The sequence below is a fragment of the Doryrhamphus excisus genome, chromosome 16 (genome assembly GCF_030265055.1).
Source record: "Doryrhamphus excisus isolate RoL2022-K1 chromosome 16, RoL_Dexc_1.0, whole genome shotgun sequence".
NCBI classification, from domain to species: domain Eukaryota; kingdom Metazoa; phylum Chordata; class Actinopteri; order Syngnathiformes; family Syngnathidae; genus Doryrhamphus; species Doryrhamphus excisus.
This window is the reverse complement of record NC_080481.1, coordinates 7,449,872-7,465,628: the sequence shown is the minus strand read 5'-3', so window position 1 is coordinate 7,465,628 and position 15,757 is coordinate 7,449,872. Positions and strand designations below refer to the sequence as shown.

The following is a 15,757-nucleotide window of genomic DNA, read 5'->3' as shown; positions in this document are numbered from 1 at the left end:
GATAAATAATCAAAACAGTACATCCTGCATTGCATTGATGTTGTGCTTTGTCGTGTCTCTTTGCAGCCAGGTGGGGGCACTGTTCTGCCAGTAGCAGTTTTTCTCCGACAGTGCTGCTAGTTTATTTAGAGGCAAAACTACAACATAAGCTTCAGGGTCAGGGTTTACTGTATCCGACGGTCGAATAGAGCATGTAGGGTGCTTTAATCAAATTACCACAATTTGTCATTTTCCATCTGGCGTCACTGTACCGCCCCCCAATGGGGAGCAAATGAAGAGGATAAAATGTTCGGTTTTTACGAGCTGATTGTGAAGGCCACACTGATTAGCGCTTTCGTGCACCTGAGCACCATTGAGACAGAAAATGCTTTTAACAGTTAATTTGAGCTCTACTAGAAAATGAAACTAATTTAACCGCGCATACTCACAGATGTAATGTTTATACCTGTTCAAATCAGGTGAGTTTGGCTCAACCCACATAATTGACGTAGCTAGCTAATGTGTTGGTCAATTTAGATCAGCTAGTTTTGACACAGCAGTTTCGTCAGTGTCTTCAAATAAATTCCCCAAAAATGTGTGGCATTGGAATAGAAACTGTTTTAGTGTTTCAGTATTTAATACAATGTTTTGATTTGAGACATAGTTATGATATATCCAGTTATGATGAAGGACTTTTTAGATGTATTGTGTTAACTCACTCCTGTCTGTGACGGTGCAGGTTTCCCTCTGGACATGAAGGAGACGGTTGACCGGCACAAGAGAAGAGCTTCCAGCTCCGAGCAAATGTGGTCCTCCTGCAGTGAGGGTGAGACCCAGATCAGAGCTGGCGAGCCGGACCGTCATGTAGGAGGGCTGGCCCTCTACCGCAACAGCCGAGCCTCCATCCCTCTGGTGGGAACCCTGATGAGCTCCTGTGGGCAGCAGAGCGATGTGGTCAAACAAGGCTACCTGGGGAAGCTTGAGAGGAACCACAGAAGATATTTTGTCCTCAGAGCGGGTAGTCACACTGGCCCGAGTCGGCTGGAGTGGTACAAGTCTCTGGAGAAGTTTGCAGCCATGGAAAAGTCTTCTGGAAAAGCTGTGCTGTTTGGGCCCAGCAAGCAAGGGTTTGTAAATGAAGTACCTTTTTGTTAGATGTTTGTCTCTCGAATGAGCATTTAAAGGAATTCAATGGCTTCCTCTTTCCCAGAGTGATTTACCTGAGGTGCTGCATTGGTGTCGGCTGCCTGGGCAGCTCCAGGAAAGGCCTCACGGTGGCGCTGTATGCTCAGGACCAGACCGTGGTGCTGGTGGCAGAGGACCAGCAGGACCAAGAAGGCTGGTATCGGGCCCTCAAGAAGATGTTGACGGAGGAGCGTGAGGATGAAGAGCAAGGGTGCGATGATGAGGATGATGGCTACTGCACGCTGCCGCCTGCCAGCTTCTTCACTGAGGTGACTTATGTCCAGCCAGGATGCTAGTTCATAAATACATTTTTATTTGTATCATTTATATTGTATTTTAAACAATGTAAAAAAAATACATTATATTTAATGTATACATTTTTAATAAGTATTTTTATTGTCATTTATACATTTATTGATATTAAAATGATTAAATATTTTATATTAAAAATGCTGAGTTGTGCTTTCTGCTTACCATATGCAAGAATCTAGTGTTTTTGAGACATTTATTGAAGTTGAATAAATGCAACCACTTTTTCTGTTCAAGGTTTGGCAGGTCTCGGTGAAGCCTCGAGGTCTGGGTCGCTCCAAGTGTCTTGCAGGGGAGCTCCGTCTCTGCCTCACTGCGACCTCTCTCATCCTGGCCCAAGTGGGAGCGTGCTGCGATTTGCCCTCCATCACAATACCCCTGCTCAGCGTGCGTCGCTTTGGCCATTTGGACGGATCCTTTTTTTTTGAGCTTGGTCGGTCGGTGCCCATCGGTCCCGGAGAGATCTGGGTGGAAGCGAAGGACCAAGGTGATTACCAGCTTTATGCTGCCTCATCACAGGACCGTGATTCCACTGCTTTTGCTTTGACAGGAAACCCCGCCGTGGCTCAGCACATTCACGAAGCGGTCCGAGACGCCGTCCGAGCGCTTCGGGTTCTTCCGGATTTCAGCCGATCCCCCACCACAAACCACAGTCAGCTCCTGGTCCCTAAACGCTGCAGACCCAAATACAGAGACAAGTCCTCAAAAGGGAGACCAGTTGATCCTCTCCTGACGCAAGCACATGCACATAGTGACACAACAGAACCTGACTCTTCCCCCAGCAAACACGACAACACCACGCCCGAGCGTGACGGCTACATGGACATGATGATGCACACTGGCAGTGAAGGGACTTGTGCCGCACCAGGTGAGGAAGCGGGTCAAGGATACATGATGATGTCACCGCAGGCCAGTCGCAGTTCCTCCGCTGCCCCTTGGGATGAATATGTTGCCATGGCGAGCCCGCAAAAAGACGACCGGCCAGCTTTCATTTCCCCGCAGACATCACGGAACAGGTACTTTAAACCCAGTACCTTGACGTTCACTTGTCCAGCCATTCCACCATCTCCTGCCTCTGACAGGCATCATCCATCCAACCACCAGCTACAGCTGCCACCACCCTTTGGGCCCACTTGTTCTCCTTGGTCGCCTATTGTCTTAAGTGCTGCATTCCCATCCATGCAAACCCAGGCTTGGCCCCTCGCTGTGGCAAGCCGCTCTCCTCGTCTCCAAGCACAAGCTGCACAGCTTGCTGGTAGAAGATCTCGACTCTCATCATGTCTGCTGTCTTGTCTGCAAGCAGACCGCTGATCCAGAAAATGACTTTGTCTACTTAGAGGTGAAGAGTATGCGTATTAACCTGGTTGCTTACTGTTTTTGTATGAGTGATAAATGAAATCATGGATATTTCACTGTATAAATTAATAAAAGACATTTGAAAGCAAGTTTATCTGCCTTTCTCTGTAAAGTGGAGAAAAAATAGCAAGGATAAAACCCAGGTACTGCTGTCATTCATTGGGGTTTAATAATCATCCACATTCAAAAAAATAACCCCCAGCACACATGACATTTAGACAAGAAACTGCAATAAATACATAGTGTGGTACTCATGGCTTCATGTAGAAAGCAGAAAAACGGTAGGAAACGTATAAAACTGACATAGTGGACCTTGTGTCGTTTCACCTGGAAAGTGAAGAGAGACCCGGTGAGACTACAACCTATGAAAAAGATGGACTTAATATGTCCGATGTAGTACCAAATGCACCTGACTGGTCTCAGTCTTCCTTCAAGTTGTCAATGAGCTCTTGTGTCCGCTGAGCCAACTTCCTCCTCTCAGCTTGCTGCTGCTTCAGCGCCGCCTCAGCCTTCTTACTTTGGTAGATCTTCACCCCAGCAAAGCCCAAACACAGAATCAGCGTTTTCAGGGCCAAGATGTACAAGAGTATGGGTACGTTGTCCAAAGCCTGACAACAAACAGACAAATTAAGTGACAAGAAGAGAAAGAAGAGATCCTCATGGTATAGATGTTTCTCCTCATACGATATTTTACACCCACAAAGGCCTGGGAAATCTGGGCGGGATGCTAAATCTGTCCCAGTGTCAAAAGGAGGGATGGGCTTGGTTGAGAAAGCCTGGCAGCTGCACACTCGTGGTGGGCGATACTTCATGTTTTGATATCGTTCCCATAAAAAGTAAAAACATTGCTAGTATTTCTTGATTTATTTTTTAAATTCTTGAATAGTTTTACGATTTTGGACAAACACGTCAGACAGACAACAAAATAATTTGTGACAAACGAACAAGTCTTCCTAATCCTAATGCAACCCTATGAGCTACACAACAATCAGGCTATTTGTCAAAAATGAACAGACTGCACTCCAAAATATCACTTTGGTATGGATCCTATACGGATATTACCCTTGGCATCGATGATATCGATATTTGGCTCGATGCGCCTGCCCTGACTACACACCGAGTGACACAATCATTCATGCGGTGTAACTGTACGCTTTAGCTGGGGTCACACACGTTCATCATCGTCTAGCTAGGCTCGCATTCACGACAAGGACATAAACCAATAACATCCTAGTGTTGTTATTAGTAGGAACATAGCATTAGCACGACGCTCGCGCAGCTCAGACAAGCAGTTCACGGCTTGTAGAAATGAACACAACCCGGTCGACGAGTTACAATAAGCACATAATTAACCGTTCCTGTAACACGATATATCTGAGATCATTTACCTTCCAGTTAATCATTTTCGCTTATGAGTTGTTGGTGAACTACACTGGAGGACAACTTCCCATTAAGAAGGCGGGGCCTAAAGTAGCCAATCATAATGTAATTCCTCTAGTGCTGCATTCTGGGCCCGTGGGACAAAACGCGAGCTGGTTATTTGCACTGATTTTGTCTGTTGATAGCGATGCGTAGAAATCATTTTGGTCAATTGTTAAGGACCCAGATAAAACAACCAGAAGCCCACAGCCACCCATAAGTTACCATTGCATTAGAATGCAATACAACGCCGTTAGTGACAGCAGGAAATCTATTATATGTATGCAGTATCCAAGTGTACACTATAAGTTACTTCCCAAAATGGCGATTAATGTACGCTGTAAACGGATCAGACTAATAGTAAAAGGGACGGAACTGGGTGGCCATAACCCTTATGGTTTGTCTCATTATGTTGGTCATGCATGGACACACGAGTCTAGATTTAAGATCAAAAATCCTCCTTTAGGTTGCGTAGTCACGGTGGCCGAGAGGTTAAGGCGTTGGACTCGAAATCCAATGGGGTTTCCCCGCACAGGTTCGAATCCTGTTCGTGACGAATTTTTTTTCTTCCAGCCTCAAAAAGCGAACGTCTCAGACGTCAGTCAATCTGCAAATTTAACAGACGATACATCACCCAGAAAGACAATCGTGTCAAAACATTGTGCATCGCAAACTCTCAACCACTCGATGGCGCTGGAGGATCACGCTGTTGGAATTTGGAAGCCGAGTGAATAAAATATGAATGGTATGATGTTATGACCCTCACAAGCCACAGTATAAAAACACAATTATTCAGTTTTTCTAATGTCTGCATAAAAACAAGATATCATTTCACTTCAATACAATATTTTTATACAATGTCAAAACGGAATGGCAGAGTTGCGGCTCCATAGATTAGTGTACTACAGAATGGAGGACAACAATGGTTTCTCCATATTCATACTGAAAATCTAGGTACCTCTATAGTGAACTGTTACTCAGTTTGCACTGTGCACTCACACATTAAGCACTGAGAAGTAAACAAAAACCAACAACAACTGGTGTGACTGCATTGTACAAAAAGCCTAGTAGTAATAATGATAACAATGTGAGGTCATGAGGAAATCTGCATGATTTAGACTACTCGTGTTTGACTTGGGCAGTACTTCTACTACACAAGATATCAGATGGGAAGAAGTATACACTATAAACCTACTATAAACATTGACAGTAACTATATCAATACTGGAGTACAAATTTTGACTGAATCCAATAATCTTACAAATGGTGCGTGGACACAGACAGCGTCGCTCGCTACATTGCAAAATAAATGTAACCATTCAATACGGGTATATGGCATACATTTTAAACAACATATGTACAGGCAACTTCTGTGTCAAGCTTGTGTGGCTCACACCAGTACACTCTCCTTGGGTACCTGGGTACCTTCTAGTGGTTCAAATGTGAATGAAACATTGATTATCAATGATAATTTGTAGCACGGCGGTCTAGTGGTTAGCGCGCAGACCTCACAGGAGACCAATTCCACCCTCGGCCATCTCTGTGTGGAGTTTGCATGTTCTCCCCGTGCATGCGTGGGTTTTCCCCGGCTACTCCGGTTTCCTCCCACATTCCAAAAACATGCTAGGTTAATTGGCGACTTCAAAATTGTCCATAGGTATGAATGTTGTTTGTCTATATGTGCCCTGTGATTGGCTGGCGACCAGTCCAGGGTGTACCCCGCCTCTCGCCCGAAGACAGCTGGGATAGGCTCCAGCACCCCCCGCAACCCTCGTGAGGAAAAGTGGTAGAAAATGAATGAATTTGTAGCACAATGATCAAAATGTGGGCGGCACGGCGGACGAGTGGTTAGCGAGCAGACCTCACAGCTAGGAGACCAGGGTTCAATTCCACCCTCGGCCATCTCTGTGTGGAGTTTGCATGTTCTCCCCGTGCATGCATGGGTTTTCTCCTGGTACTCAGGTTTCATACATTCCAAAAACATGCTAGGTTAATTGGCGAGTCCAAATTGTCCATAGGTATGAATGTGAGTGTGAATGGTTGTTTGTCTATATGTGCCCTGTGATTGGCTGGCGACCAGTCCAGGGTGTACCCTGCCTCTCGCCCAAAGACAGTTGGGATTGGCTCCAGCACCCCCGCGACCCTTGTGAGGATAAGCGGTAGAAAATGAATGAATTTGTAGCACAATGATGAAAATGTGTTATGGTGACAGGCCTGCGTGTGGGGTTGCTTGTCAGCAAAGGAGCCATGAATAAAGGATGGTACTAGAACATCGCCTTCTTCCAACCATTCATGCTTTTTCCAGCATGGTGGAGCAGCTGGCCTTGAGGCAAAAGTGATAACTAACTGGCTCGGGGAACAAAACATAACAAAAATGTTGGGTCCATGGCCAGGAAACTCCACAAACCTTAGTCCCATTGAGGACTTGTCCTTAACTATTCCATAAACTAAATGTAACTTTCAATCACATCCTTTGACACGTATGAAATGCTAGGAATTATACTTCAGTATATCATAGTTACATCTGAGAGAAATATATGAAATGTGAGTTTTCTGTTTGGGTGATGATATCATCTTCGATATTTCTCCAGTTCCTTGATGCCTTTGACAAGTACTTTGGTTTCCTTCACCCCCCACCTTGCTTCCTTAAGTCACATGCTTTCTCTGTGTTTTCTTTTGTCAAATGCCACAATTGAAAGCACAGGAAGGGGTTGTTCATACTTCTGTATTATTACACCGGGGGAGCACCAGGAATGTCATCAAACAAATAAAGAAGACAACAAGTTCAACCAATTTGTAATCACATTTGTCCACAAACTTCTAAACACAACAAACGCAAGGCCATCATTATATAAAAAACACATCTATCATATCTAATTCTCTGCCGTGAGCTCACATGATAAGATGGAGACAGCAATGACTGGAATGTGGAGTTTGGCTTGCACAGATTTCAACACATAAAGCGTACCTGCATGCAGACACTTGCCACCGTGTGCGTGCATGTGCGTCTCTAATCCTTCAGAAGGCTGCCAAAGAGAGAGAGAGGGGGGGGAATCGGATGTTTTTTTTCCCCCAGCCAAGCAGTTCCCAGACACTCCCCTTTCTCACAGCTTGGCTCCATCCTCTCGTCTTTGTCTGTTTCAAGTCTCGTCTGTCCTTATAATGTATTCCGCCGTCCCGCTTCACCTTGGGAGGGCGGGGGTGGGGCGGACTGGGGGGTGTAAGATAATAACTCAAAGTCGGGTTTCTGCTGATCACCTTTCCTCCTCCTCCTCCTCCTTTGACACACATGCCCTCAGCCTTGGGGCTCTCATGGAAGTATGCAAAGCTTGACCTTGGGCACTAAAAGCATCGTGGGGAGGAGAAGTGCATGACAGGAAAAAGGTGTCATTTCATTTTTCATTAGCGGAAGAAGCGCAGCAGAATGATGTAAAGCAGAAACCGTGCAGCAGACAGCTAACAGCCAATAAAAAGGCACTTAGAAGCAGAGGTGAGCATGCACTCCTTCAACATGTGAATGGAAGAAAGATGGCTGGGGGTTGAGGAACGTGTGATGGACGGGGATGAGGAATGTGGAGTAAAAATAGTCAATGGCATTAGGGGAAAAAAAGCCTGCAATTTCTGTGAAAAAAGGAAAAGAACGAGTGCCAGTATAACCAGTTATAATGCATAAATCATCCCCCAGATACTGGGCTCCACCCACAATCTCCCATTCTGGTGTTCTTTCTCCTTTACTCCACCAGGACGTTTGCCTGCAGCCGCGCTTCTTTCTCACATGAGAGTTTCCAACCCTGCAAAAACCAGACTCGCTTCGCTTTCTGCATTTTTGACAGGATTTTGGAATTCATTTTCCCGCCTTTTAACTCTCTCGGATGCTCTGCGTGTTCGTTTGCACGTCACATTTTAAGGTTTTTTGCCCTGAAGGTTTCTGGAGGAAGAGACGGATAGTCTGAGCAGGAGACAAGAGGGACGGAAGAGTGCAGCTGCTGCCGTGTGAGGAGAAAAGAAAAATAAAGAGATAAAGAAGGCAAGTGTGAAGGGCGAGAAGAAGCAACAAAAAAAAGAGGGCAGAGGGCCACCTCGCCTGACGTCCCACCTGAGACACACATGCGGCGAGACGAGACGTCACACATCCTCTGAGGTGACGCACACCGACATAGGAGGCGCGCCGTGACCCAGAGTAGACCTTTTTCTCCATCATGCTGGATTCCGCTGGCTTCCCAGATTCTAACAACCTGTGCCGGAAGAGCAACTTTGTCCCCGGATAGAAATGACCACCGGACACAATCGCAGCCTGTGACAAACCTCCATCTCCTTCTTCTTCTTCTTCTTCTTCTTCCTCCACCCTTACTTTCACTTCAGCTCGACTCTCATCCACCTCCTCACCTCCTCCTCACTATGTTGATACCAGCCGTGCTCCTATGGATTCTTAATGTTAGCAACTTGTGCTCAGGACAAGACTACATGGACTACTACCCAGCCAAGGACATGGGAACCCAGGTGAGAACTTCCACAAACATGGACGTACCACAGTACACAGCACACATACAGCACGTACCGTTTAACAGCCACCGTGTACCATTCCTATTCCCATGTTGCTCCAAGATGGTGATACCTTGATTTTGTGTCAAAAGGTCAGTGAATGATACAAAGACTGGGGTGTACTAGAACCGACGTTAGAATGCATGTTACCTCAACTTGGCCAACAGGAACTACCGTAAGGAAGCTCAACAACAGCAACCTACAAGGAAAATGGCAAAAAGCTAGGTGTGGCCAAATTACAGTTGGATACTTGCTACTGGTAATCTCCATATTAACCAAATGGTAGAAAACAGGATTGCAATCTACCAACCAGGACAGCAAAACTAGATTATACTCCTGTGCTTTACAACTTCCCTCTATCACGCTTCTTCAAAAATATAACACATATATAAGCAGATTTTACATTTTTTTTACCCAAATTATTCATTTTCAAGTGTAAAAAATTGTTAAATGAAGTGAATGAATACAAAAATAAGGCATTCTGAAGACTATGAAGATGATATGTAGTATCACACATTGGTCACTAGGTGTCAGTAATGTTACTGTAATGTTCGGTGAGACACACAAGCCCTGGAACAAGAGACTTTTATTGGAGGTCCCACAAGAGGCTAAATAATCCCTAACGCTGGCTGCTGTTGCGGCCGTAACCCAAGCCAAGCTCAAACTCAACTCTGACGTCACCAGCTCCCCAAGCACTGGAACACATTTACATATCTAGAAGGCTCTAATATTTACATTTTGATGGTTGTAAACACTCGATATACAAATATATTGGATTAATAAATAAGGACTCCTACTGTTCATTTATCACGGTTGGGTCTGAACTAAATTCACCGTAAGAGACGGATTACTATAACTTCTACAATGTGACTCTGGGACCATAAGAAGTGGAGGATGTCATGTAGCTTGGAACGTGACCAAGAAATTGGTGAACATCTCACTTTTCACAAGGAAAGGTAGTCAAGGACGCTACAAACATTGGCATCAGTTTACCGTTTTTCCCCGTTTCTCTTCAACAAAGAGCAGAGACAAACGAAGGAACTATGAAGTCATTGCATAGTGAAAACAACAGGCCGCACGTTGCTTAAAGCGGACACACCCCACAGTACTGGACTGGTCATTGGTACAACATGACCTCACACTCCCACAGCGATGACCTCATGTCGGCATTGCAAAGACATGAGGGAAAGAGAGGAAATGAATGAATGAAAAGAAAGTTTGAACACAACCCAATTTGCAATAGCAAACAGCAGCCACCGGCAACATGTTACGACACACTGGCAATTGACAACTTCAAAAGGAGAATTCGGTTTGATTCTCTTCATCGGAATTTCCTGCTGACGTTAGTGATGAACACAGTATGTGGTGCGACACAACTTTAACCCATAAGAACCCAGCCCCATCTCCGTTTAAAGGAAATGATGGGGAATATAGCCCCAGATCACACAGGTTATCGATTCACTTATCACCGAGCGTATTCACAGAAACCTGTGTGAATCGGGTTCTCAACTCACTCGAATCACCCATCACAGAGCGTATGCGCATAAAATTCAGCCACCTCCCACGACTTGGCCTGCATTAATCATGTCCTGACATGTTTGAACATTTTTGTACATTTTTGAATGTAGCTAGCACTAGCAGGAGTGAGTAATTGAAAGAGTTAACAAATCAAGTACCCGTGAGTCCCAATTCAGTAAAATACTCGCAATTTATGAACGACTCATTCTATACTTGTACATCTCTCAAAACGAGATTCTTTTTACTAATTTGACTTATTATAAGTCACCCCCCAAAGTGAACTGAGTACTTGAATCAAGCTGTCGAACAATTCACAAATGTTGTGAATTTGTTACTCGATTCACTCGAATTACCCATCATGGAGGAATCACATAAGGCTTCACTGCCTCCACCAACATTTAATGACATGTTGCCATCTCATGTTGTCTGATTTTCTTTTTTAAATTCAGATAGCGGTAGCAGGGGTGAGGAATTGAACAAGTTAACAGAGACGAGTTTCTGGATTCAGTGGAACACTCGCGAGTTCTGAACGACTAAGTCAATACATGTCAACCTGTGATACACATATTTAAACTTGTGACGCTAAAAAAAACACTAATTCATGTATGTCATGTTACATATATCTCACATTGGGTGCTCATGGTAAATGTATTCCTTTAAATATTCATTATATATAATTGAAACCGTGAAATTTACAGAGAGACTATAAGCTATAAGCATGTTTGCTATTGTGGCTTTGTATAGCAATTCAAAGAGGACAAGCTAGATATATTTATGGATCGTTTTACATAAATCAATTCAAGAAATGTAAGAACAGTTGATGTGTAATGTTTGATACCCATTTTATGCATGTTGAGTTCAAAAGGAGCAGAAAATACACTTTCTGAAACGAGCTAGCTTACCTGACACACAATGCCATTTTGGGGAGGCTGTATCCAATCCACTTTATTTATATAGCACATTTTATAAACAGAGTTTCCAAAGTGCTGCACAGACTAGTAAAAATAAAAAGTAATAATCCAAAACTAAAAGATCATTTAAGAAATGAAATTGTAAAATAGATATTAAAATATTAAAAACAAGAAACAAAGCAATAAAAGTATAAATAAAAACGAAGAACTAAAAGACACAGGACCATACGACTCACTCCGAGTTAAAAGCCAGAATAGTCACATGACCGTCGCGTGACAACCAATGTTTAAACGTAAAATGTATGTATCATAAATTTGAATCACTGTAAATTATTATTTTTTCATAAAGTCGCGACTTCTTCCTTCCTGTCCTCCAGGCTCCAGTGTTGTCAGATGACCACACTAGCCTACAGAGCGTGACGAGCATGGATCAGCTACTCCAGCTTCTCTACCCTGGATATAATCTGCTTCATCACTGCCTGAGGAAGAAGTCGTGGCCTGGCACTTCCTCCTCTTTTCCCACCTCCTCGGCAAGCCCGGCCATGCACCCTAACCGTGACAATCAGTGGGTGCAGCTAAGGGAGGATGCTCTCTATAAGGTGGACGGCACTCTCGGAGGTATAAATACCGCACACGTTGTCGCTTCTGAAAGCGTCGCCGCTCACTAACGCAGTTACGCACACACCACCAGTCATCCTAGAAGAGATCCAACGCACCTCATGCCAGCCCAGAGAGGTGTGCATCGAGGTCACCAAAGAGTACCCAGAATCCACCAGTCAGTTCTACCTCCCCCGCTGTGTGGCGCTGCATCGCTGCGGGGGGTGCTGCACCAACGAAGCCTTTTATTGCGCAAACACCAGTCACGCGCTCGTCAACAAGACTGTGAGTATGACTGCTGCTTGCGCTGCTGCTCGCGCTCATCGTCGTCATCAACTCTTACCGCCTTTCGTCCTCCCAGCTGATGGAGCTATCTCCACCCAGGATGGAGCGCTCCGTTGTCATGGTAACATTTGTCAACCACACGGCGTGCGAGTGCCTCCCAAAGCGGCCGCTTCACTCCATCATCAGACGGGCCGCAACAGATCACCTGTGAGCGGGCAGATCACGCTCATGGTCGGTCATAGGCGTGCGCACTTATTCTGTGTGTGTCCGTCCAGGTGTTCCCCTCCCAGCGTCCCCTGTGTTTCAGGGTTCTTGTGGGACCCGGTGAACTGCATGTGCGTGTCTGCAGATGCCATTATCTACTCGGAAAAAGACACGGGTGAGTGCAAAGGATGTGCATGCATACAGATTATTGGTTATTTTGCAGTAAAATACATACATGTAAGGGTAAGTTGCATCCCGGGTCCTGGCGTGATTTTTTGGGGGGGGCAATAAGTCAAGCAATACTTTCATACGGTCATTCAATACCAAAGACACATTTTTATAATCCCAACACTCTTCATTCTATTCGCCTTAAAGTGTTGATTTTTCTCTGTTGGCTTCCAGAGGCTTTGGACGCGGGGCTGCTAGCTCTCTGCGGTCCCAACAGGGTCCTGAAGGAGACCAGCTGCGAGTGCATCTGTCGAAATGGGCTCACCGAGGCCAGCTGCGGTCCAGGCTGGAAACTGGACCACAACACATGTAAGTGGGTGCAGCGTATTCAGTGAGCAGGAGATGCATCATGAAGGCGTCCGTTCCCCTGCAGGTGAATGTCAGTGTGAAGGTCAGGGTGATGGGAAGTGGTGCCCCGTCGGCCAGCGGTGGGACGAGGACCTGTGCGGCTGCGTGTGTGCCGCACAGTGTCCTGGGAATCAACCCCTCAACCCAGACACCTGCCTGTGTCAGTGCAGGGAGAGCCCACAGTCATGTCTCCGGCAGGGCAAACGCTTCAACCCCAACACCTGCAGGTAAGGTTGAGGACACATACGAGCGCTTATGGATATTCATCTGCTGCTTTGTCAAATAAGAGGCCGTGGTCCACCCCTCCGCGATACCAAATATGAGCCGCTGTAAACGGACGTCAAACATTCCTCGCGCGAAACACTCTCCATTGACTTTTGTTTCGATGCTTCCTTTTATGGACATGAGATATCCCCAGCATCCAACCACGGTCTTCGCTGCGAGCGTGCGTTGCGGTTCCCACAGCTCGCATGCGAGAGGCCTCTGACCCGAGAGGCCTGAACTCGCTGACAGTGAGCAGAGCAGCTATCATGCCGCCGGGCAGCCGCAGATGGATGGAGTGACAGGGCCCAAAGAAAAACACACAAGCAGACATGAGCTGAGCCGTGAGGGAAAAGTTCAGATGTGCAAGTCATCTTTCAAATCTTCTTTTTTGGGGTGGGGGGGTCAGGAATGGCCAGAAAAAAAGGGCCACTTTGCTATTTTATAAAGTATATACTAACATGATAGAAACATCAGTATATTACAATAAAGCTGATTATTTTTATAGTCTTTTCTCATTTCCCCCAATTTTTGCTTGTGTTTAAAAATAAATACATAATTTCTGAATATTCCAAATTTCTTCTGGGAAATGTTTTTTTCCATAAAATTATGAAATTCCATAATATTATTCTCATAATATGGTGTCGTTTTGCACGGCGGTCGAGTGGTTAGCGCGTAGACCTCACAGCTAGGAGGACCAGGGTTCGATTCCACCCTCGGCCATCTCTGTGTGGAGTTTGCATGTTCTCCCCGTGCATGCGTGGGTTTTCTCCGGTACTCCGGTTTCCTCCCACATTCCAAAAACATGCTAGACACCTGCCACTCCAAATTGTCCATAGGTATGAATGTGAGTGTGAATGGTTGTTTGTCTATATGTGCCCTGTGATTGGCTGGCGACCAGTCCAGGGTGTACCCCGCCTCTGGCCCAAAGACAGCTGGGATAGGCTCCAGCACCCCTTGACCCTCGTGAGGAAAAAGCAGTAGAAAATGAATGAATAAATGAATGGTGTTGTTTTCCCCAACCAATCTTTGCTGTTGGGTAATTTTCTTTATTTAATTTATTTTTCTGCATAATATTACAAGTTTATTCTCATAAAATGGTCCCCATGCCAGTGTCTTTATTCAATTATGAACGGTGCTGGTGCCAGCAACTCATGCAGTGGTTTGTACAGATGGATACATATTAGCTTCTTCAGGTAATGGAATGTTTTCTCCTCTTTCAGTTGCTACAGGTTACCTTGCAGGACGCCCAGACGTGCGTGCCTGACAGGCTTTTACTACAGCCACCAAGTCTGCCAGTGTATCCCCAACTATATGAAGCCCGAGTGGAATTAGCCGTGGAAAGAGCCCTTAAAACCCTGGGAAACTTGTGGCCTGATTACAAGAACGAGACAAGGTGGAGCATAACAACAAATGAGCACTTACTGGATTACAACACAACTGACAATGCTTCCAAAGAAATGTATTGTGTCATGGGTGGACCGAGATATGCGACTCACAGTGTCCACGTGCGGCTCCTTGTCCAATCACGCCACGGTGGAACATGTCAGCAGGACAGATCAGGATCAATCGGCTTCCCCGGCCAGCGTTGATACTGTACCTGCTGTAACGTGCCGGAGCAAGCACGCCCTCAATGCTCTCCTTGAAATGGAAAGTGGAAGAAGATAATGACAGAGCAAACTGAAGAGGAAATAAGCTCAAGGCAACGGCGAGCTGGGAGATGGAAGCATTTGGGTTCGCATGCAGAGATGAACATGTATCCTGCATGCCTTACCAGAGTGTATAAACTCTCCATCCATCTCATTTACAATCATATTAAATGCTCTTTCACCCCAAAAAGGTCGTATAGTTTCTGCTGTAGTACTTTTCATTTAAATTATCCAAAGCAATGTTACATGTAAATATCCCATTTCTCAATATTTAAAGCATTGGTATGTTCACAAATACTGCATTTAAGTCCAATAATCCCCCCCCCCCCCCAGTCAATGTCTGTTGCTGCCAACATTGCGAAACAGAAGGGCTGATGTCAGGGGTGTCCAAAGTGCTACTCGGAGCACGTTCTAAAAATATAAAACCAACATGATACAAATAATAAAATATGGTGGTGGTAGTGTGATGGTCTGGGGCTGTTTTGAAGAACAGTTCCGAGGAAGAAAAAGTTGTAATTTTACAAGAATAACAATATGAGGGGAAAAGTGTCATTTCAGTAGCATAAAGCTGAAATATTAAAGTTGTTAAAAGTAATAATAATACTAATAATACATTTTATTTAAAAGCGCCTTTCAGGACACCCAAGGTCGCTGTACAGGAGATAAAAAACACCAATATAAAATACAAGATAAAAGACAACAAACAATAAATAAGAGCATACAATAAATCGGGAGAGGGGGGACCGTGAAAGTGGTAATATCGTGACAAATAAAGTTGTAATTTTTGGAAAATTACTTTGAGAAAGTTATGTTATGAGACTGACGTCCCTTTACAAAAATAAAACTTACCAAGGTATATAAAATTAGATTTTAAGACCAGTGCAATACACGGGAACCCATCATTTTGCACAAGGGGGCGCATTCTCTGCAAATATGCAAATGATGTGCATGATTGACCCAGACAAT

The 15,757-nt window shown here is 44.9% G+C and overlaps 3 protein-coding genes and 1 non-coding gene across 6 annotated transcripts; 3 read left to right on the top strand and 1 right to left on the bottom strand.

Moving 5' to 3' along the window:
* The first annotated feature begins 292 nt into the window (after positions 1 to 292).
* LOC131104383 (insulin receptor substrate 2-like) lies at positions 293 to 2,922 on the top strand. Of its 2 annotated transcripts, XM_058051490.1 has the most exons (6): positions 293 to 458; positions 719 to 1,106; positions 1,190 to 1,433; positions 1,711 to 1,960; positions 2,024 to 2,489; positions 2,556 to 2,922. In XM_058051490.1, exons 2-6 carry the CDS (start codon positions 733 to 735, stop codon positions 2,782 to 2,784), a joined length of 1,563 nt encoding a protein of 520 aa, XP_057907473.1. In that variant the 5' UTR covers positions 293 to 458; positions 719 to 732; the 3' UTR covers positions 2,785 to 2,922. The 2 variants fall into 2 exon arrangements, with proteins under 2 accessions (XP_057907473.1, XP_057907472.1); XM_058051489.1 differs by having other exon boundaries at positions 2,024 to 2,922.
* A 51-nt stretch (positions 2,923 to 2,973) lies between these two features.
* LOC131104384 (small integral membrane protein 11-like) lies at positions 2,974 to 4,309 on the bottom strand. Of its 2 annotated transcripts, none has more exons than XM_058051492.1 (3): positions 4,218 to 4,309; positions 3,230 to 3,437; positions 2,974 to 3,156 (listed from the first exon to the last, which is right to left on the bottom strand). In XM_058051492.1, exons 1-2 carry the CDS (start codon positions 4,230 to 4,232, stop codon positions 3,249 to 3,251), a joined length of 204 nt encoding a protein of 67 aa, XP_057907475.1. In that variant the 5' UTR covers positions 4,233 to 4,309; the 3' UTR covers positions 2,974 to 3,156; positions 3,230 to 3,248. The 2 variants fall into 2 exon arrangements, with proteins under 2 accessions (XP_057907475.1, XP_057907474.1); XM_058051491.1 differs by having other exon boundaries at positions 3,239 to 3,437.
* A 413-nt stretch (positions 4,310 to 4,722) lies between these two features.
* Positions 4,723 to 4,804, top strand: trnas-cga (transfer RNA serine (anticodon CGA)). The gene has a single exon. It is a non-coding gene; the product is annotated as a tRNA-Ser (tRNA).
* Positions 4,805 to 7,438: 2,634 nt separating this feature from the next.
* On the top strand, positions 7,439 to 14,998 carry LOC131104445 (vascular endothelial growth factor C-like). The gene is made up of 8 exons (XM_058051623.1): positions 7,439 to 8,748; positions 11,597 to 11,837; positions 11,911 to 12,101; positions 12,178 to 12,308; positions 12,377 to 12,480; positions 12,708 to 12,842; positions 12,907 to 13,108; positions 14,366 to 14,998. Exons 1-8 carry the CDS (start codon positions 8,647 to 8,649, stop codon positions 14,475 to 14,477), a joined length of 1,218 nt encoding a protein of 405 aa, XP_057907606.1. The 5' UTR covers positions 7,439 to 8,646; the 3' UTR covers positions 14,478 to 14,998.
* Positions 14,999 to 15,757: the final 759 nt, after the last annotated feature.